At 37.2% G+C, this 26,479-nt stretch overlaps 1 protein-coding gene across 1 annotated transcript in view; it reads left to right on the top strand.

The window, feature by feature from the left end:
- The window catches only part of LOC140494427 (mucin-16-like), a 112,133-nt gene that overhangs the window by 78,621 nt on the left and 7,033 nt on the right, over positions 1 to 26,479 (top strand). Inside the window, exons 79-104 of the mRNA XM_072593610.1 lie at positions 748 to 896; positions 986 to 1,053; positions 3,666 to 3,835; positions 4,006 to 4,032; positions 4,983 to 5,137; positions 5,230 to 5,297; positions 7,575 to 7,744; positions 7,913 to 7,939; positions 8,570 to 8,724; positions 8,815 to 8,882; positions 10,419 to 10,588; positions 10,767 to 10,793; positions 11,408 to 11,562; positions 11,652 to 11,719; positions 12,130 to 12,299; positions 12,479 to 12,505; positions 13,120 to 13,274; positions 13,364 to 13,431; positions 13,827 to 13,996; positions 14,173 to 14,199; positions 18,112 to 18,272; positions 18,379 to 18,446; positions 19,876 to 20,045; positions 20,390 to 20,562; positions 21,995 to 22,062; positions 22,765 to 22,925. Of these exons, the coding sequence (XP_072449711.1) occupies positions 748 to 896; positions 986 to 1,053; positions 3,666 to 3,835; positions 4,006 to 4,032; positions 4,983 to 5,137; positions 5,230 to 5,297; positions 7,575 to 7,744; positions 7,913 to 7,939; positions 8,570 to 8,724; positions 8,815 to 8,882; positions 10,419 to 10,588; positions 10,767 to 10,793; positions 11,408 to 11,562; positions 11,652 to 11,719; positions 12,130 to 12,299; positions 12,479 to 12,505; positions 13,120 to 13,274; positions 13,364 to 13,431; positions 13,827 to 13,996; positions 14,173 to 14,199; positions 18,112 to 18,272; positions 18,379 to 18,446; positions 19,876 to 20,045; positions 20,390 to 20,562; positions 21,995 to 22,062; positions 22,765 to 22,925 (2,895 nt within the window). The remainder of the gene's footprint in view (positions 1 to 747; positions 897 to 985; positions 1,054 to 3,665; positions 3,836 to 4,005; positions 4,033 to 4,982; positions 5,138 to 5,229; positions 5,298 to 7,574; positions 7,745 to 7,912; positions 7,940 to 8,569; positions 8,725 to 8,814; positions 8,883 to 10,418; positions 10,589 to 10,766; positions 10,794 to 11,407; positions 11,563 to 11,651; positions 11,720 to 12,129; positions 12,300 to 12,478; positions 12,506 to 13,119; positions 13,275 to 13,363; positions 13,432 to 13,826; positions 13,997 to 14,172; positions 14,200 to 18,111; positions 18,273 to 18,378; positions 18,447 to 19,875; positions 20,046 to 20,389; positions 20,563 to 21,994; positions 22,063 to 22,764; positions 22,926 to 26,479) is intronic.

Here is a 26,479-nt window from a genome sequence, read left to right as displayed (position 1 = left end):
TTATTGACATCACACTGCTTCACAAATCAACCATCCAGCTAATAGACCTCAACTGACCCCTGATCGACACATTTACTTCCTAAAGGACATTAGTTAAACAGTTGGGTTTTTGTGACAATCCACGATATGATTATCATCATCACCATTATTGAAATTAGTTTTATTTTCCAGATTTATTGGATTCAATTTAAACGCCACAAGCTACGGTGTTAGGACATGAATCGACATCCCTAGTCCAATGATAGTACTACTATTAAACCATCTACCCTGTAAATAGCTAGTCCTAGTTTTAAAAAAAAATCCCATTTAGTTATATCCTGGAATTAAGAAGTTTTGAATTTCAGCTATAGACCCTCTGTGTAGTATGTCATCCTGTCCGTTTGTGCGTGTCGTATTCATAGACTGATGCAAATACTCTGAGCAACAAGAAGAGAAACAGCATTTTTTAAAACAGAATTAAACCTATAGCCCAAACATAAACCAGGATAGCAACAGCTTTAACAAAATCAGGACAATTTTGTACAGAGAGGAAAATTGATGCAAGATAATCAGTTAGATTTCTAATTACAAATGTTATCAAATAGCCCTTTAAAGGAAAATATATAACCAGGCATTAAGTTCTCCAGTTTGAAACAATTTGCAGTAGCTTCTACCTTGAATAATTTATCATACTGTCTTTAATACAATGGTGCAGTCACAGGGATATTATGTTTTCAAATTCAATGCTTTTTACATGTTCCCTGACAGCGGTATTGCCAATTGTGAGCACAACTCCAAACCTTCAGCCTTTTGATTTCAATGTGACCTTCATTGTTACTAATTTGGCCCTGACTGCAACTCTACAATCACCCAATTCTGCACTGTACAAATCTGCAGCAAATATTATTGCTTTTCAGGTTAGTTGGCAACTTAATTATTACAAATATATATTTTAATTAATTGTATTGCCTTTGTCCCTAAAACTGTGTTTGTTACTTTCTTTTAGATGAACAACCTCTTTAGTAACAGCAAGATCAACAGAACGTTCTTAAGCTGCAAAGTTCGCTCTTTCAGGTGAGGAATATTGACAATAAACTTCAGTATTTATTTCAAGATTACTTTAACATTCAGTAAATTTATTTCATAAAGCTTGCAATGACAGAAATTTTTTCTTATTTTCTGGAGTTCTGCTTAATGATTCTGATCAAAACATTAATATATTTTAATGTTTCGTTTATAACTATCAAGCATATGCAGTTGCTTTAAGTGCCAAGGTTTACCTATATTTCATGAAACTATGAGATGTGAGATTTAAATGCCTGACTAATAGAATTTCCTAGCAAGATCCAAAACCATCAATAGGTCAGAGATTCTGGCATGTAATCAAACATAAAAGAGATATCATAAATACTCCCATATTTTTTGTAAGCTGGTTTGAAAATGCATACCTTTGCTCTCTCCTATTTTTGCAAGGGTAAGATAACAAAACACTTGATAGTTTTTGACAGTGATTATGCAACATTTGCACGTCCTTCGAATTGCTCACTCATGTTGAAAGCACTCAAAGGTTATAAGTGTTTGAGTAACAATATTAGAGCAGATAATGGTAATGATAATCCTGGGAACAAAAGCCCAGTCAGTCTTATGTCTGTGGTGGGCAAATTATTGGTGAGGATTTTGAGAGGCAGAATTTATGACTACTTGGAAAACCATAGCTTGATTAGAGATAGTCAACATAGCTTTGTGAGGGATAGGTCCTACCTCACAAACCTTATTGAATTGTTTAAGGATGTGTAAAAATACATTGATGAAAGTAAAGCAGTGGATGTAGTGTACATGGATTTTAGCAAGGTGCTTTATAAAGTTCCCATGGTAGGCTCATTCAAAACGTAAGGAGGCATGGGATACAGGGAAATCTGGCCATCTGGATACAGAATTGGCTGGCCAACAGAAGACAGAGGTTGGTAGTAGATGAAACATGTTCAACCTGGAGCTCAGTGACCAGTGGTGTTCCACAGGGATCTGTTCTGGGACCTCTGTTCTTTGTGATTTTTATAAATGACTTGGATGAGGAAGTGGAAGGATGGGTTAGTAAGTTTGCCAATGACATGAAGGTTGGTGTAGTGGTGGTTAGTGTAGAGGGCTGTCATAGGTTGCAATGAGACATTGACAGGGGGAGAACTGGGCTGATAATTGGCAGATGGACTTCAACCTGGAAAAGTGTGAAGTAATTCACTTTGTAAGGTAGAATTTGAATACAGGGTTAAAGGCAGGATTCTTGGCAGTGTGGAAGAACAGAGGGATCTTGAAATCCATGTCCATAGATTCCTCAAAGTTGCCACCCAGGTTGATAGAGTTGTTAAGAAGGCATATGGTTTGTTGGATTTAATTAGCAGGGGGATTGAGTTTAAGAGCCGCGAGATTATGCTGTAGCTCTATAGAGCCCTGGTTAGACCACACTTGGAATATTGTGTTCAGTTCTAGTCACTTCATTATAGTAAAGATATGGAAGCTTTAGAGAGGGTGCAGAGGAGATTTACCAGGATGCTGCCTGGACTGGGAGCGCATGTCTTATGAAGAAAGGTCGAGGGAGCTAGGGCTTTTCTCATTGGTGCAAAGAAAGATGAGAGATGATTTGATAGAGGCATACAAGATAATGAGAAGGCATAGATAGAGTGGATAGGCAGAGGCTTTTTCCCAGGGCCAAAATTGCTATCATGAGGGACGGTAATTTTAAGATGATTGGAGGAAAGTTTAGGGAGATGTCAAAGGTAGATTCTTTACATAGAGTGTGGTGGGTGCGTGGAATGCACTGTCAGCAGTGGTAGTAGAGACAGATACATTAGGTACATTTAAGCGACTCTTGGATAGGCACATGGAAGATAGTACAATAAAAAGTATGTACATTAGTTTGATCTTAGAGTAGGATAAAAGGTTGGCACAACATCGAGGGCTGAAGGGTCTGTCGTGTTCTCTGTTCTATAATACCACCAATCACATAAGCTGCTGTCTTGTGAAAAAGTAGTCACGCTTCGCTTGTTATTCCTCTGAAAAATTCATCAGTCACATTAAACTGAAAGAATTCAATGCTGCTCTGTATCCTGGGTTTGTGGTTTCCAGCAGGTAGCTTCTGTTTGGATATGCACTTCCTGGCCAGTTAACTCAGTTGTGTAGATGGCCAATGTGTAGTTTACAATTACACCAACAGCATTTTGATCGTCATTCTGACTGAGGAAGCCCTGGAGGCAGACTTCTTGCCCTGCAGTAAAATCTTTGATTTTGCAATGGTTCAGTAACCCTCAAATAATCAAGGAAGCTACTGTAAGCACAAGAATACACAAGAAATTAGTTATCAGCACTGTGAGATGAATAGCTTTGATTCTGCAAAGAGAAACAAAAATATGTTTGTGCCTTGCAAATACCAAATAACTATTTGGAATATTATATATTTCTTTTAAAAATAGATCCCTGTAAAAAGCTAATTCAGTGAAAACAGTAGTTAATCAGCATGATAAAAACCAATTTAATTTAAACCAATTCACTTCAGCACACAATTGACATATAGTTTCGATGTACCACAGCAAGGACATTTGCACCCCAATTTATTTAGACTTCACTGAAAAATATACTTGCATTTCTGATTATGTTGTCTAACTCACTTTGTTGTTTATATGCTTATTTTACAGCCTTGCAAATATTGAGGATACCAGTGTAGATGCAGTTTGTATTTTCGGAAATAAATCTGATCCTCAGGAAGTTAATAAAGTCACTGTATATCGTACATTCAGAGACAACACAAAGAGCATCTCCACCTTAGGAGCATATTCACTGGACGCTAACAGTCTCTACATAAATGGTACTTTACATTTAAAAGGAGATATTATGACTATTACATTGTATTCTATGAATTTAAATGTGTAAATTTGATAAAATTCAGAATGTTTAATCTAAACGCATGAACTTTATTTCACTTTTTAATGATAACATTAAATGTATTTCACAAAATATGTGATTTTGATTTTTCAGATTACCATGAATCTGTTCCATCTTCCAGTGAGTATTGCTCATGTTCCTTCATTTCTTTAAAGTTTCCTTTTAATATAGTAGATAGCACAGAGGAATTGGTTAGTTAAACCTGGCTTAAGTTGTTGAAAGCATTAAGTGCACAATACTTACTGATTAAAGCTATTAGGTATTTTTAATTCTTTAAACCATTCCTTCTCGGAATTGAGAATTCTCGAAATTTTAGCCAGATGTCGTGCATGTGCAATTAGAATATAATGAGCAGTACTTAGAATCTGGTATCTAAGAGGAAATTGAAAAAGAATTCAAAGCTCCAAAAAGATTCAACAAAACATGACAAATTATTTTAACAATATACAGCTGAAGAATCACCAGTTCATGAAATGTTGTTCAGTTGCACAGAGAATAGCAAATGTTGTTGAAAGGCCTTTGAGTGCACGGTATTGCCAAACATCGAAAAACCCTAACTCCAACATTAAATAGTTTATGGTGGTTTGAATGTTTGGCTTGTTTTGGCCTATTTATTTTAAAACAGATGATTGCTACATAGAAATGTTTTATGGACATAGGTTTGCTCGCTCAGCTGGAAGGTTCATTTTCAGATGTTTCATCACCCTACTAGATAACATCTTCAGTGGGCCCCAGGCAAAGCACTGCTGAAAATTCCTGCTTTCTATTTGTATGTTTTGGTTTCTTTGGGTTGATGATGCCATTTCCTGTGATTATGTTATTTCCTGGAAATTATATCACCAACCCAAAGATGCCCAAACATACAAATAGAAAGCAGGAATTTTCAGCAGTGCTTTGCCTGAGGCCCACTGAAGATATTACCTAGTGGGGTGACAAAATGTCTGGAAATGAGCCTTCAGCTCAGCGAGCAAACCTACAACCAAAACCTCAACCTGAGCTACAAATCTTCTCAAAACTCGCTAAGAGATGTTTTATTTTCAATTCACTGTGTTTTTGTTGCTTCCTGACAGCAGTATCACCAACTGTAAGCACAACACCAGACATGCAAACAAAACCTTTCGATTTCAATGTGACCTTCATTGTTACTAACCTGGCCCTGACTGCAACTCTACAATCATCCAGTTCTGCACTGTACAAATCTGCAGCAAATATTATTACTTATCAGGTCAGTCCACAACAAAATTATTTTTAAAAGTATGTATTCTAATTAATTGAATTACAATTACCTCTAAAACAATGATTATTACCTTCTTTCAGATGACCAAGCTATTTACCAACAGCAAGATCAACAGAACATTTTTAAGCTGTGAAGTTCACTCTTTCAGGTGAAAAATGTTAACAGTAAAGCTTCATAGTAGTTATTTAAAGATTCCACTAACATTTACTAAATTATTTTATACTACAAAAATATTACAATGTCAACTTTTTTCCAGTTATTCTACAGAATTCTGATTGTGGATTCTGTGATGAGTGCAGTAGCAGTATTTAATTTTAATTTGTTTCTGTTAGATAGCTTTGGGTGTTTTAAGGCCATAAGGTATTTCCATACTTCCTGAAACACTTGGTGTTGAAAAGTTTACGTAACATATTAAAAGGAGAGGTTTTCTTGATCCAAGACCCAAAGCATTAACAGGTCACAAATTCTAACAAGACATGAAAGAGATGTTCCACTTTCTACCATATTTTCATAAACACTCTCCGGAATATACACCTTTGCTCTCTACGGTTTCTGTAAGCTAAGTTGCCTTCAAGCAACTTGCTTGTCTCTTGTTGAAAGCATTCAGACATTGGAAGTGCTTGAATTACGGTATTAGAGCAGATAATTGCACTGAATCTTGATATTCCTCCGAAGATATAGATTCTTACTGATGAGGACACAAATCAAATTATTTCTTTGAAAAATACACCATTCACAAGGAATGGTGAGGCCATTGTTGTTCACCGTCCTGGAGTTGTGTCTTCCAACAGCCACCCTGTAATTGATATGAACCTTCCTGGCCATACAATTTCTGTTGTTTAGATAGTTAGTGTGCGTCCCACAACAAGGTCAACAGCACGAAGTTTGATTTTGTTCCAGCTGAGGTAGACTTCAACACTTGGAGATAGTGAGGCCTGCAGATGCTGGAAAGTCAAAGTTGATAAAATATAGAGCTGTTTAAAGCACAGCATCAGAGGAGCAGGATCTTTTCAGGAGAGTCGATGTTTCAGGCAGGACCCTTCAACAGGACTGGGGAGGGGGAAGGGAGCTGAGAAATAAATGGAGGGGAGTGGGACTTGAGGAAAGGTAGGTGGGATGGTGATAGGTGGATGCAGGTAGGATGTGAATGAGAGTGGTCAGTGGGAAGAGAAGAGCAAATAGGTGGGAAGGAAGATGGACAGGTTAGGTCAGGTCAAGGGTGGGGGGGGGCAGGGTAGAGATGGAGGACTGGACCTGGGATGAGATGGAGGGTGGGAAGATTTGGAAGCTGGTGAAACCTATGTTGAGGCCATAAGGTTGTAAACTCCTGAGGCAGAAGATGCAGTGTCCTTCCTCCAGTTTGCATGTGGCCTTACTTTGACAGTGGAGGAGGCCCAAGATGGACATGTCATTAGGGGAGTGGGAGGGGGAGTGATGAAATGGCTGGCAACCAGGTAGTGGGGTTGATTGAAGTACGTGGACCAGAGATGTTGCCTGAACCGGCTCTTGAGTTTGCAGTCGGTCTCTCAGATGTAGAGGAGACCATCGGGAGCAACAGATGCAGTAAATCAGGTTGGAGAAAATGCATGTGCATTTCTGCTAGACTTGGCATGAATCTTTGGGGCCTTGGATGGATGCGAGGCGGGGTTGGGGAAGTGATGGGGCAGGTGTTGCACCTCCTGCTGCTGCAGGGAAAGGTGCCAGGTGTGAAGGAGAGGTTGGTTGGGAATGTGGACTTAGCAACGGTCCTGATGGAAAACAGATAGGGGTGGGGAAGGAAATATGTTTTTGGCGGTGGGGTCAGACTGCAGGTGGCAAAATTGGAGGAGGAGGATGCATTGAATTTAGTGATTAATGTGGTGGAATGTGAGGACCGGGGACTCTGTCTTGTTGGGGTGGTGTGATGGTGGTTTGAGGGCAAAGTTGTGGGAGATGGGAGAGATGCACTTGACGGCAGCATTGATCATGAGGGTGGGGAAATTACATTCCTTGAAGTAGGAGGACATCTTAGACATCCTGGAATGCCAGACCCGTAGATTTAGTTAGCCTTCAAATAATCAAGATGCTGTCTGAAGAAGAAATGCAACAGAAACCAGTTACCAGTTCTGACGTTTTATGATATTTGATTCTGTGAACATAGAATGTGTTGCTTTGTGAATATCATTGATGCATTATTTTAAGTAAGTAATCATATCTCTCTGCAAATGAATTTCAGTGTACATAACACTCAGTCAGCATGATTAGATCTCATTTAATTTGTACCACTTCATTTTAACACATAAGAGAAATACATATTAGATATACCACAGTGAGGAATTTCTGCCTCAGGATTTTGATCAGGAACCCATGCAAAGTAATGGGCCCCTACTTGCACTTCAGGTTATGTTTTCTGATTAATTTTGTCGTCTGTATGTTTATTTTACAGCCTGGCAAATATTGAGGACACCAGTGTAGATGCTGTCTGTTCTTTCAGAAATGACTCCAATCCTCAGCAAGTTAATAAAGTTACTGTGTACCATACATTCAGAGACAACACAAAGAGCATCTCTACCTTAGGAGCATATTCACTGGACCACACCAGCCTCTATGTCAATGGTATTTAGCATTCTGTGTTTTTATATATTGTTTTTTTTTTCAGCTTGAATGTGTGAATATGTTCAAATTGAGGATGATTAATCCATTTTCATGAAATTTATTTCACTCTTTAAAAGTAACTTTCCATCAACCCTACATTACAAAAAATATATGATTTTGATTTTTCAGATTACCATGAATCCGTTCCTTCCTCCAGTGAGTATGGTTTATATTTCTCTGTTTCTTAGACATTTCTTTTCATTACAATGGGGAACACACAGGCCATTTTTATTTAAGCCCAGCTTATTTATTGTTACAAACATTAGACCTGCCATATTTACTGTTTAAAGTCAATCGGTAATTCTACTTCTAAAAAGAAGTCATGAACCTTGCAATTGAGAATTTATGACGTTTTTAACCAGGGAACCTGTTTATGCTATATCATCCTGTCTACATCCAAGAACCCTATTAATACATTTATACTAAAGCCGTGAGCAATAAGAACAGGAGCAGCAGTACTTCAAAATAGAGCTGTTATCCAAATTTAAAACAAACTAAAGATAATACGAAGGTTAGAGGAGACACAACATTTGGGCAATTTTCTACAGATAAACAAATAACTGCAGAATCACTTGTTCAGTAATTTTTCTCCCGTTGGTCATTTGATAACGTGCAACCTAGCAATGTTTGCTATCATCAAAGATCTAGAAATCCGAACTCCAACTTGAAATATTCTGTGGTGGTTTCCATATTTTTGGTTTGCTTTGTTTCACTCTTCAGGACAAATGATGTACTCGCAGAGATGTTTTATTTTCAATTCAGTGCTTTTCTGTTGTTTTCTGATAGCTGTATCTCCAACCGTGAGTGCAACTCCAAACCTGCAAACAAAGCCTTTCGATTTCAATGTGACCTTCATTATTACTAACCTGGCCCTGACTGCAAATCTACAATCTTCCAGTTCTGCACTGTACAAATCTGCAGCAAATATTATTGCTTACCAAGTCAGTTCATAACTTAATTGTTAAAAACATCTATTTTTAAGTTATTGTATTAGATTTGTCTCTAAAACTCTGATTATTACTTCCCTTCAGCTAAATAGCCTGTTTACAAACAGCAAGATAAACAGAACATTCTCCAGCTGTAGAGTTCATTCTTTCAGGTAATGAATGTTAAACCTCAGCAGTATTTATTTCAAGATTGCTTTAACATTTAGTAAGTTCTTTCATTTTATACATGTTACAATGATATAATATTCCAGTTATTCTACAGAATTCTGAAGATATGAACATAAAATTAATAGCAGTACTCAGCCATTCATCCCTGCAAGACTGTTTCTATTTGATATGATCATTGCAGAACTGATAGTGGCCTCTTTCTACTTGCCTCTTACCCAATGTATACCATTTTACTTACTTGTCAATGTAGAAACAATCAGGAATCTATCTAACTCAACTTCAGTAACATCCAATGATCCATTGCTCTGTAGGTAACAGAATTCTACAGAAAAATGACCCTCTCAAAAGAAAAAAAAATTCCTTTGATTTGCTCATATTTTTACATTGTGTCCCTTATTTGTAGTCTTACTCATAAGTCAAAACATCCTTTCAGCATCCAGCGTATCATATTTATCCAGATTGTTATATGTTTCAATAAGATCACCTCAATTGTTTGTAAACTTCAACTGATAGTGGTCTAAGCTTTTCTCATAAGATGTATTGCTTTTATTATCAGATTATTAGTATTATTTATTTGTTCCTGCTAGATACCTACAGATTCATTAAGCAATGATTTTTCTATTCTACACTAAATAATTTGAGTTGTGAGGTTTAAGCTAAGACGGTAAAATTTTTGACAGTAATCAAACAGCATTAGTTGCTACTAGAACAGCTTGCATTACTTCTTGTTCAGAATATTCAGATGCTATAACTGTTTGAATAACCATATTAAAGCAAACAGTCATTTTGGAGTACGGAACTTGAATATTGTTGAAAAGAGAATACATATTGTTAAAGTTTTTCATCTCACTCATTCGGACAATTCAAAGAAATACAATAGCAAAGGGAAAACAACATTTCTACTGTATGAGAGGAGAGTGCTGAATGGTTGGCAAGTGGTCCTTTGTCAATCCTGAAGTAAACAGCTGACACCTGTATCACCTCAACAAAATTCTGTCTATTGTTTCTTGCTCAGTTAACTCAGTTGGTTAGCTAAATGGCATGTGTTTTTTTAATAAGGCCAATAATTCGATCTCCATTCTGGTTGAAGTGGATTTGGAGCTAACATCTTCACTTTGTAAAACCAAGATACAAGTCATGATGGTCCTTGAAAAATCGAAGATGCTGCCTACAGAAATACACACCAATACCCAGTTATCAGCTCCATGTGCTGAATAAATTTAGTTCTGGCAACATAAGCAAATATGTGCTGTTTCCTTGTGAATAGAATGGGAAACTAATCGCTATTTTAAAGAAATAGTAATATCCCTATACAAATGGAACCTCAATGTATCTGATCATTAATGAGCATGAATTAAATTCCATTTACTTTAAACCTATTCACTGTCATACATAGACGTTCATTTTATATAAATAACATTGAGAAATTTCTGCTCAGACACCTATGAAAGTTTACAGTCATATTTGGATTTCAGATATAGTTTCTACCTCACTTTGTTGTATATGTGTTTATTTTATAGCCAGGCAAATATTGAGGACACCAGTGTGGATATAATCTGCAGTTTCAGGAATGACTCTGATCCACTGGAAGTTACTAAAGTTACTATATACCACACATTCAGAGACAACACAAAGGGTATTTCCACCTTAGGAGCATATTCACTGGACCACACCAGCCTCTATGTCAACGGTATTTTGCATTTAAATTACATAATCTGTCTTTTTAATATTCAATTCTTTCAACTTGAATGTGTGAATCAGATAAAATCAATGATGATTAATCCACTTATAGAACATTTTTTCACTCTTTAAAGATATTTCTCCATTAGACATATATAATAGCAAATACATGATTTTGATTTTTTCAGATTACCACGAATCTATTCCTTCCTCCAGTGAGTATGGTTTATACTTCTTTAATATTGCTTTTCATCATAATGGGTAACAGAGGATATTTTCAATTCAGCCCAATTTCTTTATTGTTGTAATCATTAGGCATGGAATATTTACTGTTTAAAGTCAATAAGTAATCTTACTTCTAAAAAAAGTGATGAAGCTTGGAATTGAGAATTCATTAAGATTCAACTAGAGATCCTGCTTGTGCTATATCATCCTGTCTACATACATGAACCATACTAATGTATTTACACCAAAGCTGTCAGCAATGACAACAGGATCAGAAATGCTTCAAAATCAATCTGTAATCAAAATGGAAAACAAATTTAAGATAACAAGAAAAGAGACTCAACAACACCCAGACAATTTTCTATAGATAAACAAACAATTGCAGGAACACTAGTTCAGTAATTTTCATCCAAATGCTCATATGATAGCAAATATTGTTAGGGTGAATGTTATCATCAAATATCTAGAAGTCCTCTCTCCAACTTGAAATATTCTGTGGTGGTTTCCATATTTTTAGTTTGCTTTGTTTCACTCTTTAGGACAAATGATAGTCACAGAGATGTTTTTCTTTCCAATTCAATGCTTTTCTGTTGCTTCCTGACAGCAATATCACCAACTGTAAGCACAACACCAAACATGCAAACAAAGCCTTTCGATTTCAATGTGACCTTCATTATTACTAACCTGGTCCTGACTGCAAATCTCCAATCTTCTACCTCTGCACTATACAAATCTGCAGCAAATATTATTGCTTATCAGGTCAGTTCACAACTTAATTACGAAAAATATTTATTTTAAGTAATTATATTAGATTTGTCTCTAAAACTCTGATTATTAATTCCCTTCAGCTAAATAACCTGTTTACAAACAGCAAGATAGACAGAACATTCTCCAGCTGTAGAGTTCGTTCTTTCAGGTAATGAATGTCAAACCTCAGCAGTATTTATTTCAAGATTGCTTTAACATTTAGTAAGTTCTTTCATTTTTCATATGTGTGACAATGATATAATATTAATTATTCTACAGAGTTCTGAAGTCATGAACATATAAATTAGTGGCTGTTGTAGAACAGAATGGGAAATTAATCACTATTTTAAAGTAGTAGTAATATCCCTGTACAAATGGAGTCTCAATGTGCTTGATCACTAATCAGCATCAATTAAATTCCATTTATCTTAAACCTATTCACCGTAACACATAGACGTACATTTTAGATAAATAACATTGAGAAATTTCTGCACACTAGTATGAAAATTTACAGACCTTACTTGCACTTCAGGTTATTTTTTTCTGACTCACTTTGTTGTCTACGTATTTATTTTACAGCCTGGCAAATATTGAAGACACCAGTGTAGATGCAGTCTGCTCTTTCAGAAATGACTCTAATCCTCTGGAAGTTAATAAAGTTACTGTATACCATACATTCAGAGACAACACAAACAGCATCTTCACCTTAGGAGCATATTCACTGGACCATACCAGCCTCTATGTCAACGGTATTTAGCATTTAAATTACATATTCTGTCTTTTTAATATTCCATTCTTTCAACTTGAATGTGTGAGTCAGATAAAATCAAGGATGATTAATCCATTTACAGAACATTTTTTCACTCTTTAAAGATATTTCTCCATTAGACATATATAATAGCAAATACATGATTTTGATTTTTTTCAGATTACCACGAATCTATTCCTTCCTCCAGTGAGTATGGTTTATATTTCTTTAATATTGCTTTTCATCATAATGGGTAACAGAGGACATTTTCAATTCAGCCTAATTTCTTTATTGTTGTAATCATTAGGCATGGAATATTTACTGTTTAAAGTCAATAAGTAATCTTACTTCTAAAGAAAGGGGTGAATCTTGGAATTGAGAATTCATTAAGATTCAACTAGAGATCCTGCTTGTGTTATATCATCCTGTCTACATACATGAACCATACTAATGTATTTATACCAAAGCTGTCAGCAATGACAACAGGATCAGAAATGCTTCAAAATCAATCTGTAATCAAAATGGAAAACAAATTTAAGATAACAAGAAAAGAGACTCAACAACACCCAGACAATTTTCTATAGATAAACAAACAATTGCAGGAACACTAGTTCAGTAATTTTCATCCAAATGCTCATATGATAGCAAATATTGTTAGGGTGAATGTTATCATCAAATATCTAGAAGTCCTCTCTCCAACTTGAAATATTCTGTGGTGGTTTCCATATTTTTAGTTTGCTTTGTTTCACTCTTTAGGACAAATGATAATCACAGAGATGTTTTTCTTTCCAATCCAATGCTTTTCTGTTGCTTCCTGACAGCAATATCACCAACTGTAAGCACAACACCAAACCTGCAAACAAAGCCTTTCGATTTCAATGTGACCTTCATTATTACTAACCTGGTCCTGACTGCAAATCTCCAATCTTCTACCTCTGCACTATACAAATCTGCAGCAAATATTATTGCTTATCAGGTCAGTTCACAACTTAATTACGAAAAATATTTATTTTAAGTAATTATATTAGATTTGCCTCTAAAACTCTGATTATTACTTCCCTTCAGCTAAATAACCTGTTTACAAACAGCAAGATAAACAGAACATTCTCCAGCTGTAGAATTCGTTCTTTCAGGTAATTAATGTCAAACCTCAGCAGTATTTATTTCAAGATTGCTTTAACATTTAGTAAGTTCTTTCATTTTACATATGTGTGACAATGATATACTATTAATTATTCTACAGAGTTCTGAAGTTATGAACATATAAATTAGTGGCTGTTGTAGAACAGAATGGGAAATTAATCACTATTTTAAAGTAGTACAAATGGAGTCTCAATGTGCTTGATCACTAATCAGCATCAATTAAATTCCATTTATCTTAAACCTATTCACCGTAACACATAGACGTACATTTTAGATAAATAACATTGAGAAATGTCTGCACACTAGTATGAAAATTTACAGAACTTCTTGCACTTCAGGTTATTTTTTTCTGACTCACTTTGTTGTCTATGTATTTATTTTACAGCCTGGCAAATATTGAGGACACCAGTGTAGATGCAGTCTGCTCTTTCAGAAATGACTCTAATCCTCTGGAAGTTAATAAAGTTACTGTATACCATACATTCAGAGACAACACAAAGAGCATCTTCACCTTAGGAGCATATTCACTGGACCACACCAGCCTCTATGTCAATGGTATTTCACATTTAAAGGAGACAATCATTGTTTTATATTTTATTCTTTCAGCTTGATCATGTTAATCTGAAAAAATTGAGCATGTTTCATCCAAATTCATGAACTTCATTTCACTCTTTAAGGATATCATTCCATTAGATGCATTTAACAAAAAAAACATGGTTTTTATTTTTCAGACTACCACGAATCTGTTCCTTCCTCCAGTGAGTATGGTTTCTATTTCTGTTCCTTTAATATTTCATTTTAATGCAATGGGTAAGACAAAGGAAATTCCCAGTTAAAGTCAATTTATATTCTGTTCAAAAATATTTGGGAGACAGTGTCTATTATTGAGGTCAAAATTCGGTTTAGTTTTTTATATTTCAGTAAAACTATTTAGGTATACTCTTAGTATTCTGAATTATTTGAAACTTCAACCAGAAAACCTATATGTACTCTTTCATCCTTTGTACTTATGTGAGCCATATTAATAAACTGATACTAAAGCTGTGAGCAACTCGAGCAGGAGCAGAATTTTACACTTGAATTAAACCTCGTGGCCAAATTTAAAAAGAGCTCAAGATGCCAATTTGGCAAATGTTGTAAATCTGAAATGAAAACAGAAACTTTTGAAAATGCTCTGCAGGTGAAGTGGCATTTGTAGGCAGAGCATCATGCAGAAATGTAATTATGGTTAAGCAAATGCAAAGACATTGAAAGGCAAGAGGAGAAAATGGTAAAAGACAAGGTCTGTGATAAATTGGAAAGCCGGGGAGTGTAATTGGCAGAAAGAAGTGATACTGCAAGTAAAACATAAATAGTAATGAAATAAGTAAAACAAAAAAAAATGGTCCAGAGAATTTGTAGCTGCAAGAAGCAAAATTGTCATTAAACAGCTGATGTGAAAAATATCAAGTTCTACATGTTGATAATTATGTCCAAACTGCCTCACCACCATCTGTGACGATTCCTCCACTGAATTTGACTTATCACATTGCTTGTCCAACACCTAGTATTAGATTAGCAGAAATCTTTGCCAGTTAAATATTAAGGTGAGCGAAGTAATTGATTCTGGTCATTGATTTGGTCAAATGCTGCATGCCCTAGTCTCCAACACTATCAGTCTTCTTGGCAATTGTCTGCGGCGGAAACGGATCCTTCAACATCTTAGTCCTGAATCTGATCCCAGGATGAAATTTGAACTTTATGGCTTCTCCATCATCAAAGCTCTCTACTTGCATTTCTATGATATACATCACTGTCCATTACCTCAGTTCATCTCTTGTTGAAGCCCTCAGCTATGGCTCTTTACCTTTAGTCTTGTCTATTCTGATGATCTGCTACCTGGCTTGGCACCTCACACCCTTTTTAACTTGCTGCTTGCTTCCTAACTCAGATTAACCTGTTTGTCTACCGTCCTCCCACTTGTTGACCGTTGTGATCTGGCAATATTTCAGTTTTAAAGTTCTCTTAAATCCCTCCTGCCTACCTTTAAAATTACCTTCAGCCCATTGATAATTGATGGATAAACATAAGGATGCCACTTGTACTCCAGTCCTTGATAGTGTAATTAACGTGCAAATATTTATTCTTGGGAGTTGACATTGCAGTATCATATTCCCTTGCCCTAGATCCTATCCACTCAGATCCAAAATATCATCAAATATAGACAAATCCTCTATGAGACATACAATACCATTACCTCAACTGGACCTTGTGAAGGTGTATGTTCAGAAAGGTTCATCTCCTGTTCCTCCAGCAGAAGCCTAGTCAGACATACCAGCAATAAACAAGAGGAAAGAAAAGTTTGCTTGTGGAAGAATAGAAAGAGCAAAGTTGGCAGTGCATATGCAGCTTCTCATGCAAAATTTGTGGGAGTGAAATAGGTGCCAGAAAGAGCATAAACAACTAAGTCCGACATGAAATCTTCTTGAGTTTTATCAGTCACCATGGCCTTGACACTGCCCATACTAGTAACTGGAATATGTTCTTCAAATGACGAGTAGGTGTATTGTCTGACTTTTGTACTCCAGTTTCAGCTTGCTGTCTTAAATTGTGTGCATTGTAATCCTGCCAAAATTAAAGAGGTGTGTTAATTGGTCTTGTGAGGTGCTAGAAAAATTCCTGATGAAGGGCTTATGTCCAAAACATCGACTCTCCTGCTCCTCAGATGCTGCCTGACCTGTTGTGCTTTTCCAGTGACAAACTTTTTGACTCTACTTGAAAAACATTGTCAATTATGGTAAACCAGCTAATGCTTCGTACATAAGATCTGGGTAAATTAGAGTTGAAATAGTGGTAATTTGAGAAAGGATATACCCTGTATTGATGGAAAAAGATTCACAAGATTAGTTCTGGATTGAAAGCCTGAATAAATTGGAGTTATGTTCTCTAGAGGAGGTCATGTGATGCAATGAGAAGTGTCTCTGTCATCGAGCATAAGTTCTGGGTTCAAGTCCCACTCTAAGACTTGATGGCCAAGGAAGGCGCATATTTCATGTGGCCAGATATTTTGGGTATCAACTTGCAAATCCTTCTAAAACATGCCAATGGCAGATGGAAGAATGGGAGAACGTCCTGGTCAACCATGTTATAAAAAGGCTACTCCACACTACAACATGCACGTACAAGTGCATGTTTCTACTCAGACTCCATGAGTGAATTGTCATGCACCACCATCACATTCTGTCTGGAGTTCAGAAGAACGAAGGGTGATCTTCATGCAACATAAGTTTCTAAAGAGCTTGCCAGGATAGAAAGAGAGAGAGAGATAGATAGAAACATTGAGTGCTTGATAAAATCAGCAGGTCTGGCAGCATCTGTAAAGAGAGAAACAGAATTAACGTCCGATATGACACTTTTTTGGAACTGAAAGGAGAGACGAAAGTGTGATGTGTTTTGTACAATAGAAAAAGTTAGGAGGAGTAAATGGAAGGTCAGACAAAGTTTAGGGATTAGGTTGTTTCGACATCACAGGTGGCACAGAACAAAAGGAAAAAGGGTGTGGTAATACATGCAGAAGAGGGATAGGTCTGGACTACATTTTAATGTGTTTAATAGTGGAACTTAGATCAGTTGTTCTGAAAGTAAAACAAGGAAAACCAGATACTGGGTGGGGGAGAAAAAGAGAGAGCAAGAGAGAGATACACCACAAAACGAAAGTTGAATTCAACTTTGAGTCCAGAGGTTATGTTGTTTTAACTTTTGTGGGTCTTCAAAGGAACATTGCAACAGTCCTATTACAGAAATGTGAGCACGAGAGCAGGACGGTGTGTTAAAATGGTATGCGTGTGCACAGAAAGGTGGTGCTCCACTTTGAAAATCACAAATGTCACAGCACAAAACAATCTCTCTTGCCCTGTAACCTTCCCCTTACCTTCCTTTCTTTTCCCTTGTACATTCCCATCTTTTTCCCCAGTTAAAAAAAATCACTTTTCCACCTATCCAGTTTTGAGACCATTCCCTCCGTGAATCCCTTGTTAGGTCCATGCCCCACACCAGCCCCACACCTCCCCCTTCACTTCCATCCAAGGCCCCAAAGAATCGTTCCACATCCAACAGCAATTTACCTGTACTTTCACACACGTGATTTACTGTGTCCGTTGCTCTCAGTGTGGCCTCCTATGCATTGGGGATACAGGAAGCCAACTTGCGGAACATTTCAGAGAACATCTCTAGGACATATGCACTAAATGGCCCACCACCCTCATGCTCGAAACATCGACTCTCCTGCTCCTCAGATGCTGCCTGACCGGCCATACCTTACCAGCCTCACGCTTTTCGACTCTGTTCTCCAGCATCTGCAGTCCTCACTTTCTCTGAGAATTTTCCTCAGCAAATATATTCCCTTTCAGACATTCTTACTGTAGATCAGTGCTATCACAAATACTGGATATGTGTTCTCCTGCTCTCCTAAACTCCCAAGTCCCATTACCGGAATGATGTGTGTGACGTAAATGAAAACCTAAATTGCGTGCCCCAAATTTCAGACAGTTCTCACTGATTTCTAAGCCAAGATGTTTTAAATATTAAATGAAGAAAAATCATATTTTAGGTAGTTAAAAATTAGTTCCAACATAACGTGAGGTTCGGAAATGTTTTATTACATAATTCTGATATTTATTTATTCCTTATAGCTGAAAAGCCAGTTGTGATAGTGACGCAATCTCCAAATGAAGGGACAAGATCCACTGACTTTAATGTCACTTTCACGATTAGTAATCTGACATTCATTCCAGATTTACAAAACCTGAATTCCTCTCCGTATAAAGCTACATCAAGCCATGTTATTAATTCGGTAAGCCAAGACTGGAATTATACATTGTTGATTGATATCAGTCAGAATATATTGACAGTGTGCTTCTATCTCTAAAAGATTTACTCTGAATTTTTTTTTTAAATAGCTCAGGAGTCTCTACAGAAACAGCGAGATAAAGAAAGAATTCTTACATTGTAAACTTGCAGGTTTCAGGTAAGACTAGTATCTATTAACTGCTCATTGTTTGCAAAGTATCTCAATAGATGTCTGTTGAGAGTACACTAATGCCTTTCATACACAATTTAAAATGATTTAAATGTGAAGCAGGGAATGCTGGAAATTCTCAACAGTTCAATTAAGAGTTTTTTGTCAAAAGTCAAATCTAGTTTAGATGAATGTTAGTTTCAAAAAGTACACGCACACAATAATGCACACATGTACCCACATAGACAGAAAATGGAAAACAGAAATTAGTTAAGCAACGGAAACAATATTAACATGAAACTGTAAGAGGCCAAAAGGAAAATATTTTAATCAAAGAGATTGGCAACATGCAGGAACAACGTGGAAGTATATCTGCAGTCTGTAGTTGAAGACAATATTAAGACTGGAGAGTAGTAAAATGCCCAAAGGAAAGAAAGCATGCTTTTCCTTGAATATGAATTAACTTCATTGGAACAGTGAAAAGATCAATAGTAGAGAACTCAAGTGAAGCAGAAGAACTAACTGAAATGGTAAGGGGTATAATACGAGAGGTATACTCCACAGATTGGAAATATTCAACCAAGTAATTACCTGTCATTAAAAGATGTCCTTATTTCAGTTCATTGAGATTTCAGATTTCCTATTGGAAATAAAGGCTATGACCAGATCCAACCATCAACTTCCATTTGCAATGTGCACAGTGGAAATCATACTGAGATATAACTGTTTAGGAAATTAGATTATATCCATCACCGGAATCTATCAACTTAACATTGTTGGGGGTCATGAGCTAGGCCTTAATAACCTATGAAAAATGCACAACAGGAGCTCACCAAGCCAAGGAATGGTTGCTGACTCCCCCAGAAAAATAGCTGATTATAGCCCTGGTGGATCCATGTACAGGAACTGGCTTTAACAATTGTTTGGATTTGTTTGGATGAGGCAGTGTATAGTGCTGATACTACACCAGATCACAGATATGGTATGAAACCAGAAACTCTCAAAACAGGCAGTCCCTGTCCTAGACGTACATCCTACTTCAATGGTCTTGTGATGAAAGTATAATGTCTTGGGCAGGAGGCCACCATAATGAATACATTTTCAGGAAGATATCAAAGAATATATAAGCCAGTGTCAAGAAAAGACAAGCAATATGCCTTTTGCTAGTTCAACCTTCAATACATAACTAATTATTTGTTTAAAACTTTTATTTTTTTTAGTTAAATGGCCACGTAGTCACATTAACTTTTAATATATCTGATATATTTTTTTCTACAGAAACAATCAATGCTATAATTCAAAAGTACTCTGTAAAACACTTCAATGATCCCTATATATTGTTAATACAAAATATTGAGAATTGTTAATATTTTAGTGAATCATTGATGTATTTGGTGGTGATTTTTCTTTTTACAAATTGTACAATCCCTTTACACAGGCCTGGAAATGAAGGCAATACTAAGGTTGAAGCAATCTGTTCTTTTAAAAATAATCCCAATGTGAATGAAGTTGATAGAGTCACTGTTTATAATGAGTTCAGAGACAACACTGAGAAAATCACTGCATTGGGAATATATGCACTGATCGAAGACAGCCTCTATGTAGATGGTATGTACTGACTCAATAATAAAGCTTAAACGGCAACATAATGCCATACACCATATTTTTTCAGAGCTTATATTAATAATTGGTTGAATTTGAATGGTATTATGCTGTGCTGTCTCCTGCTTCTCCCCAATTTTTATAAATTGTAATGAATAATCAGGATGTAAATGATGAGTGCTAAAGAAATCATTCAATATGGATTACTCTCCAAAAATGAATTGATGATCAAAAGAAAAACTAATCTTGAATGCTTTCCTTGGAACTAGTACATTTCAGATTCTCAATTATAACTGAATTTCTTGTTGAAGCCTTGGGCAACATATTTACATTTCATACCTTAATTTTAGGTTATCAAGAATTGAAACCAACTGTAACACCAACTATAACGGTACCTGCAATCCGGGAAGGAGACTTGCCATTTGAGCTTAACTTCACAATAATAAACAGAAATTTTACTGAAGCACTTAATGATACAAATTCCCCTGAATACCAAAGCATTACAGCCAATATTACCAGGATGGTAAGGATTATTTTTTTAGTCTGTTTTAAATGTAAACTTCTTGTCCAGAAGATAAAATACATCACTTGCCTTTTGTTATAATCCCACTTGATGGCAATTCTGGATGAGTCAAATCTCAGAGTGAAATGTAGCTTGATAGATTATAAATTTCATTTTTACAATTGGTGGTTAGTCACTGAATTGTTATATTCTTTAACACAAGGATACAGGCTAATTACACAAAAGAAAAAAATTAGGACATATAAGGTATGTCATAAAGATCTTAATAGAAGCAGCAAAATGAAGTTTCTACCTGTTTCCCACCAATATCCTTTGTAGCTATTAAGTCCCAGAGAAATATCATTCCTTTCTCAACTCATTCTTTCTTACTTAACTGACTGTGTGCATTTCCATCTTCTTGGGCTGCTGTGACAGTTTTATAGCTGCTTTCTACTTATTCTGGCTTGACCTCCTTACAGTTGTGATGGCTCTTTTCAGTTCTGAAAAATTGAAAACTTCTCTGCAAACTCTCACAGCATTGAAACTTCACAAACTGGAACTCTTTTGCTAGGAGGAACTGTTCCTCATGAACTGATTTCCTGATTTTGCTGAACAGAAACAAAACAGTGTAAACATTTTATTAATTCTGGCCGCCACATTACCAAAAGGATGGGGACGCTTTGGAGAGGGTGCGGAGAAGGTTTACAAGGATATTGCCTGGTATGGAAGATGCATTAGAAAAAAGGAGATTGAGGGGGGAGCTGATTGAGGTCTACAAAATCATGAAGTGCTTAGACAGGGTAGATAGTGATAAGCTTTTTCCCAGGGTGAGGGATTCAATAGCGAGAGGTCATGCGTTCAAGGTGAGAGCTGAAAAGTTTAAGGGAATACACACAGAAAGTACTTCACACAGAGGGTGGTAGGTGCCTGGTAGTAGAGGCAGGCACGGTAGATTCATTTACGATGCATCTGGACCGATGCGTGAGTAGGTGGGGAGCAAAGGGATACAGATGCTTAGGAATTGGGCGATAGGTTTAGACAGTGGATTTGGATCAGCTCATGTTTGGAGTGCCGAAGGCTGTAAATTTTCTTTGTTCTTTGTTCTAATTAACACCACTCTTATCAGCTACACACTGAATTGAATCCCATTCTTTCTTGGAAGTAATGTATATATGTCACTTTTTGACACCTTTAAGAAATCAGGACCTTCACAGAATTGAAACTAAAACCCATCTGATTCAATTTGAACAGTCCAAAATTCATAACTAATAGTATTAATTATGCACCTTTTTCACACTTCAAATGCATTTTATTGGTGGAGTGTTATTCAATTCTTAATATGTGCTCTTTTTAGTAAGATCAATTCAATGGATCTTTGACATTTTCAGGAATATTTAATTCAGATTTCTTATGAAGTATTCAATCTGTGCTTACTATGGTATATATTTTTCAGCTTTCAGGATTGTTTAAGAAGAGCTCTTTAAAGAAGAGTTACCGCACCTCTAAAGTTATAGGATTGAGGTAAGAGGTTTGTTGTACCATTGAGATGAAACAAAGTGATGACCTTTAGTCATAAGGAAAACCTTCCTACCCCATTTACAATCCTGGTCTTTGATTCCTCCCACCCAATTACTTTGCCAGTCTGACCATGGCCCAGAATGCTGCCCACTCATATTGCTGGTGATTATTCTGACAGCTCCTGCCACCCTCCTGTCTGTAGTTATTGGTCTAATCATCTGTACAGACAGTTTGTCTAGCCAGCAATTGAGCGGAATCTGTATGCTTTGTTCAAGGTACTCTGGGTCAACCTCCAGCAACACAAGAAATAAATATTTAATGTAAAGAGATGTAAACACAGCTATATTGTTCAAAACAGTTTCCTGATACATTTTGCTCTGTGAGTTCTGCCCTATGGGGAACAACTGAGATAAAACCTGGTCACAGAATGTGTCCTATGCATTACAAAATCCTGAACATCTCTAGAGAACATAATGGCGCAGCAAAAAGTACAGTCCTATTACTACAATGTTGTACTCGCAAAGGTATTTTGAAAGGATAAGATAGTTTGATTCAAACTTGATATGCAGGTACTGAATCACTATATCTTTAGTATTAAATCAGAACATCATTAGCGTATTGTCAAGTTACTCATCCATTTGGGTTGTGCACATTTATGGAGAGAAAAAGATTCAAATTTTCTTTTATTTTGAATTTTCTCATCAGACGTGGATCAGTTAAATGCACCTGCTTGAGCTACTTCAACCCTGACGATGCAAATGAACTAGTAACAGCAGAAAAAGTCAGAAAAGAATTCACTACTGGAACAAATGCAACAAACTTACTTGGAAATGTCTATCAGCTAAAAAATAACAGCTTGACAGTGGGTAAAGTATCAACTCTAATTGGATTATTCCTAAATATTTCATTTGAAGTACCAAATAAAATGAATCAAGGCTGGATCACTGTCGTATAAAAAATGGATGCATCTGCCCATGGCCTATCTCGAAATCTTGAGAAAATCAATGGCTCTTAACTTTTTTTGACATATGTATGGCATGAAGAAATATAATCTTGTTTTAAATTGCCTGGCTGACATGCTAACTGACATGTTTAACTCCTGCCATGCATTTAGTTATGTCTAAATGTTCCCCATAGAGTTTCTTGTAAAATCTATCATCTCATTGACCTTAATCAAACAGTCAAATACAAATAAAGCTTCTATTATTGACTAGTAGCAGTTTTATAGGAAAAAGCGAGGGCTGCAGATGCTGGAGATCAGAGTCGAGAGTGTGGTGCTGGAAAAGCACAGCAGGTCAGGCAGCATCCGAGGAGCAGGAGAATTGATGTTTCAGGCATAAGCCTGATTCCTGACAAAGGGCTTATGCCCGAAATGTCGATTCTCCACCTCCTCAAATACTGCCTGACCTGCTGTGCTTTTCCAGCACTACACTCTCGACTCTATTACTGTTTTTCAATACATTTCAGCACTTGGTCTGCTGGGCTAAGTTTTAACCACCTTTGCAGATAGCTTTGTCCGACTTTTGTGCTCTCCTTATCAAATTTTTGATCTGCAGGAATTGCTCTGAGTTTTCTTTCAGTTGCCAGTAGAGTGTTAGCAATTGCTTTAGAATACAACTGCATTTCTTCTACAAGAATAGATCTTCCTTTTCTGTTTGTTCCACTGCTGCTATCTCCTGTTATAAGCGTGTTGCCTGCAATGTAGCCTGTGACATATTTGTATCTCATTAGTCTAATTCTGAATCTTTGTCTATGTAAAGGCATTTTTCAGATTCTTTCAATCCCAATAACATTAGCAGGAATAAAAGCCCCACAAGAAAGGCTATAAAACTTTTGCATCCCTGCTAATGGTTCTTTCCCTGTGGTTGTCTACCTCAGTCCAGTTTATATCAAAACTCTTGATCTAAAATGTATAAAGGTTTTCTTCTTCCATCAGTTTCCACTTAGGTAAGGACTACTCCAAGTCCCGGATTGTATTGTGCAAGTTTATCAGTAGGAAAAAGCTTTGTTTTCATCTTCTTAAAAGCCGCAATCTGTTCCTGACTCCAATACCAATGCTGGCCTTTCATTGAAAGCTCTCTGATGGGTTGGATAAAACTGATAAATTAGGCATAAAGATTCCCACTTGATTCACCATGCCAAAGAAGCAATTTACATCATTAATACACTTCAGTGCTTTAAATTCATTACTGGTCTTCCTTGAATTCTCTCTGATGCCTTGATTTTTGGATTAGTATCCTTAGAATGTAATCATCATTCTGGAGAACTGGCATATCTCATAAGGTGTATAGCCTGCATTTTGTATTGCCCTAACATGTACATGTCTTTTTGGTCATGTCCTTCTTTGTTTTACGATGGATGAGGATATCATCCAAATTGCCCACAGCTTCCCTTCTATAATTCCAGACATTCCTCTTTTGGGAATCTCTACTACACAGGAGATCCTAAATGGCAAATAGAGTCATGGAGTCATAGAGATGTACAGCATGGAAACAGACCCTTCGGTCTAACCCATCCATGCCGACCAGATATCCCAACCCAATCTAGTCCCACCTGCCAGTACCCAGCCCATATCCCTCCAAACACTTCCTATTCACATACCCATCCAAATGCCTCTTAAATGTTGCAATTGTACCAGCCTCCACCACATCCTCTGGCAGCTCATTCCATACAAGTGCCACCCTCTGCGTGAAAAAATTGCCCCTTAGGTCTCTTTAACATCTTTCTCGTCTCACCCTAAACCTATGCCCTCTAGTTCTGGACTCCCCAACCCCAGGGAAAAGACTTTGCCTATTTATCTTATCCATGCCCCTCATAATTTTGTAAACCTCGATAAAGTCACCCCTCAGCCTCCGACGCTCCAGGGAAAACAGCCCCAGCCTGTTCAGCCTCTCCCTGTAGCTCAGATCCTCCAACCGTGGCAACATCCTCGTAAATCTTTTCTGAACCCTTTCAAGTTTCACAACATTGGTAGGGTTAATGGTAGGGTTCTTGGTCAGGTGGAGGAACAGAGGGATCTTGGGGTCTATGTACATAGATCTTTGAAGGTTGCCACTCAGGTGGATAGAGTTTGTAAGAAGGCCTATGGAGTATTATCGTTCATTAGCAGAGGGATTGAATTCAAGAGTCGTGAAGTGATGTTGCAGCTGTACAGGACTTTGTTTAGGCCACATTTGGAGTACTGTGTGCAGTTCTGGTCGCCTCACTTTAGGAAAGATGTGGAAGCTTTGGAGAGGGTGCAGAGAAGATTTACCAGGATGTTGCCTGGAATGGAGAGTAGGTCGTACGAGGATAGGTTGATAGTTCTCGGCCTTTTCTCGTTGGAATGGCGAAGGATGAGGGGTGACTTGATAGAGGTTTATAAGATGATCAGAGGAATAGATAGAGTAGACAGTCAGAAACTTTTTCCCCGGGTACAACAGAGTGTTACAAGGGGACATAAATTTAAGGTTAGGGGTGGGGGCATGGAATGCGCTGCCTGTGGGAGTGGTAGAGTCAGATTCATTGGCGACCTTTAAGCGGCATTTGGATAGGTACATGGATGGGTGCTTAATCTAGGATAGAAGTTCGGCACAACATCGTGGGCCGAAGGGCCTGTTCTGTGCTGTATTGTTCTATGTTCTATGTTCTATGTTCTAACATCTTTCCGATAGGAAGGAGACCAGAATTGCACGCAATATTCCAACAGTGGCCTAGCCAATGTCCTGTACAGCCGCAACATGACCTCCCAACTCCTGTACTCAATACTCTGACCAATAAAGGAAAGCATACCAAACGCCTTCTTCACTATCCTATCTACCTGCGACTCCACTTTCAAGGAGCTATGAACCTGCACTCCAAGGTCTCTTTGTTCAGCAACACTCCCAAGGACCTTATCATTAAGTATATAAGTCCTGCTAAGATTTGCTTTCCCAAAATGCAGCACCTCGCATTTATCTGAATTAAACTCTATCTGCCACTTCTCAGCCCATTGGCCCATCTGGTCAAGATCCTGTTGTAATCTGAGGTAACCACTACTGTCCACTACACCTCCAATTTTGGTGTCATCTGCAAACTTACTAACTGTACCCCTTATGCTCGCATCCAAATCATTTATGTAAATGATAAAAAGTAGATGGTCCAGCACCGATCCTTGTGGCACTCCACTGGTCACAGGCCTCCAGTCTGAAAAACAACCCTCCACCACCACCCTCTGTCTTCTACCTTTGAACCAGTTCTGTATCCAAATGGCTAGTTCTCCCTGTATTCCATGAGATCTAACCTTGCTAATCAGTCTCCCATGGGGAACCTTGTCGAACACCTTAATGAAGTCCATATAGATCACATCTACTGCTCTGCCCTCATCAATGTTCTTTGTTACTTCATCAAACAACTCAATCAAGTTTGTGAGTTTTCTTTATTCCCTAATGGGATGTGGGCA

Source organism: Chiloscyllium punctatum, chromosome 24 (genome assembly GCF_047496795.1).
Source record: "Chiloscyllium punctatum isolate Juve2018m chromosome 24, sChiPun1.3, whole genome shotgun sequence".
Taxonomy (NCBI): domain Eukaryota; kingdom Metazoa; phylum Chordata; class Chondrichthyes; order Orectolobiformes; family Hemiscylliidae; genus Chiloscyllium; species Chiloscyllium punctatum.
Note: the sequence above shows the minus strand (reverse complement) of the source record. Positions and strands in the feature narration are given on the sequence as shown.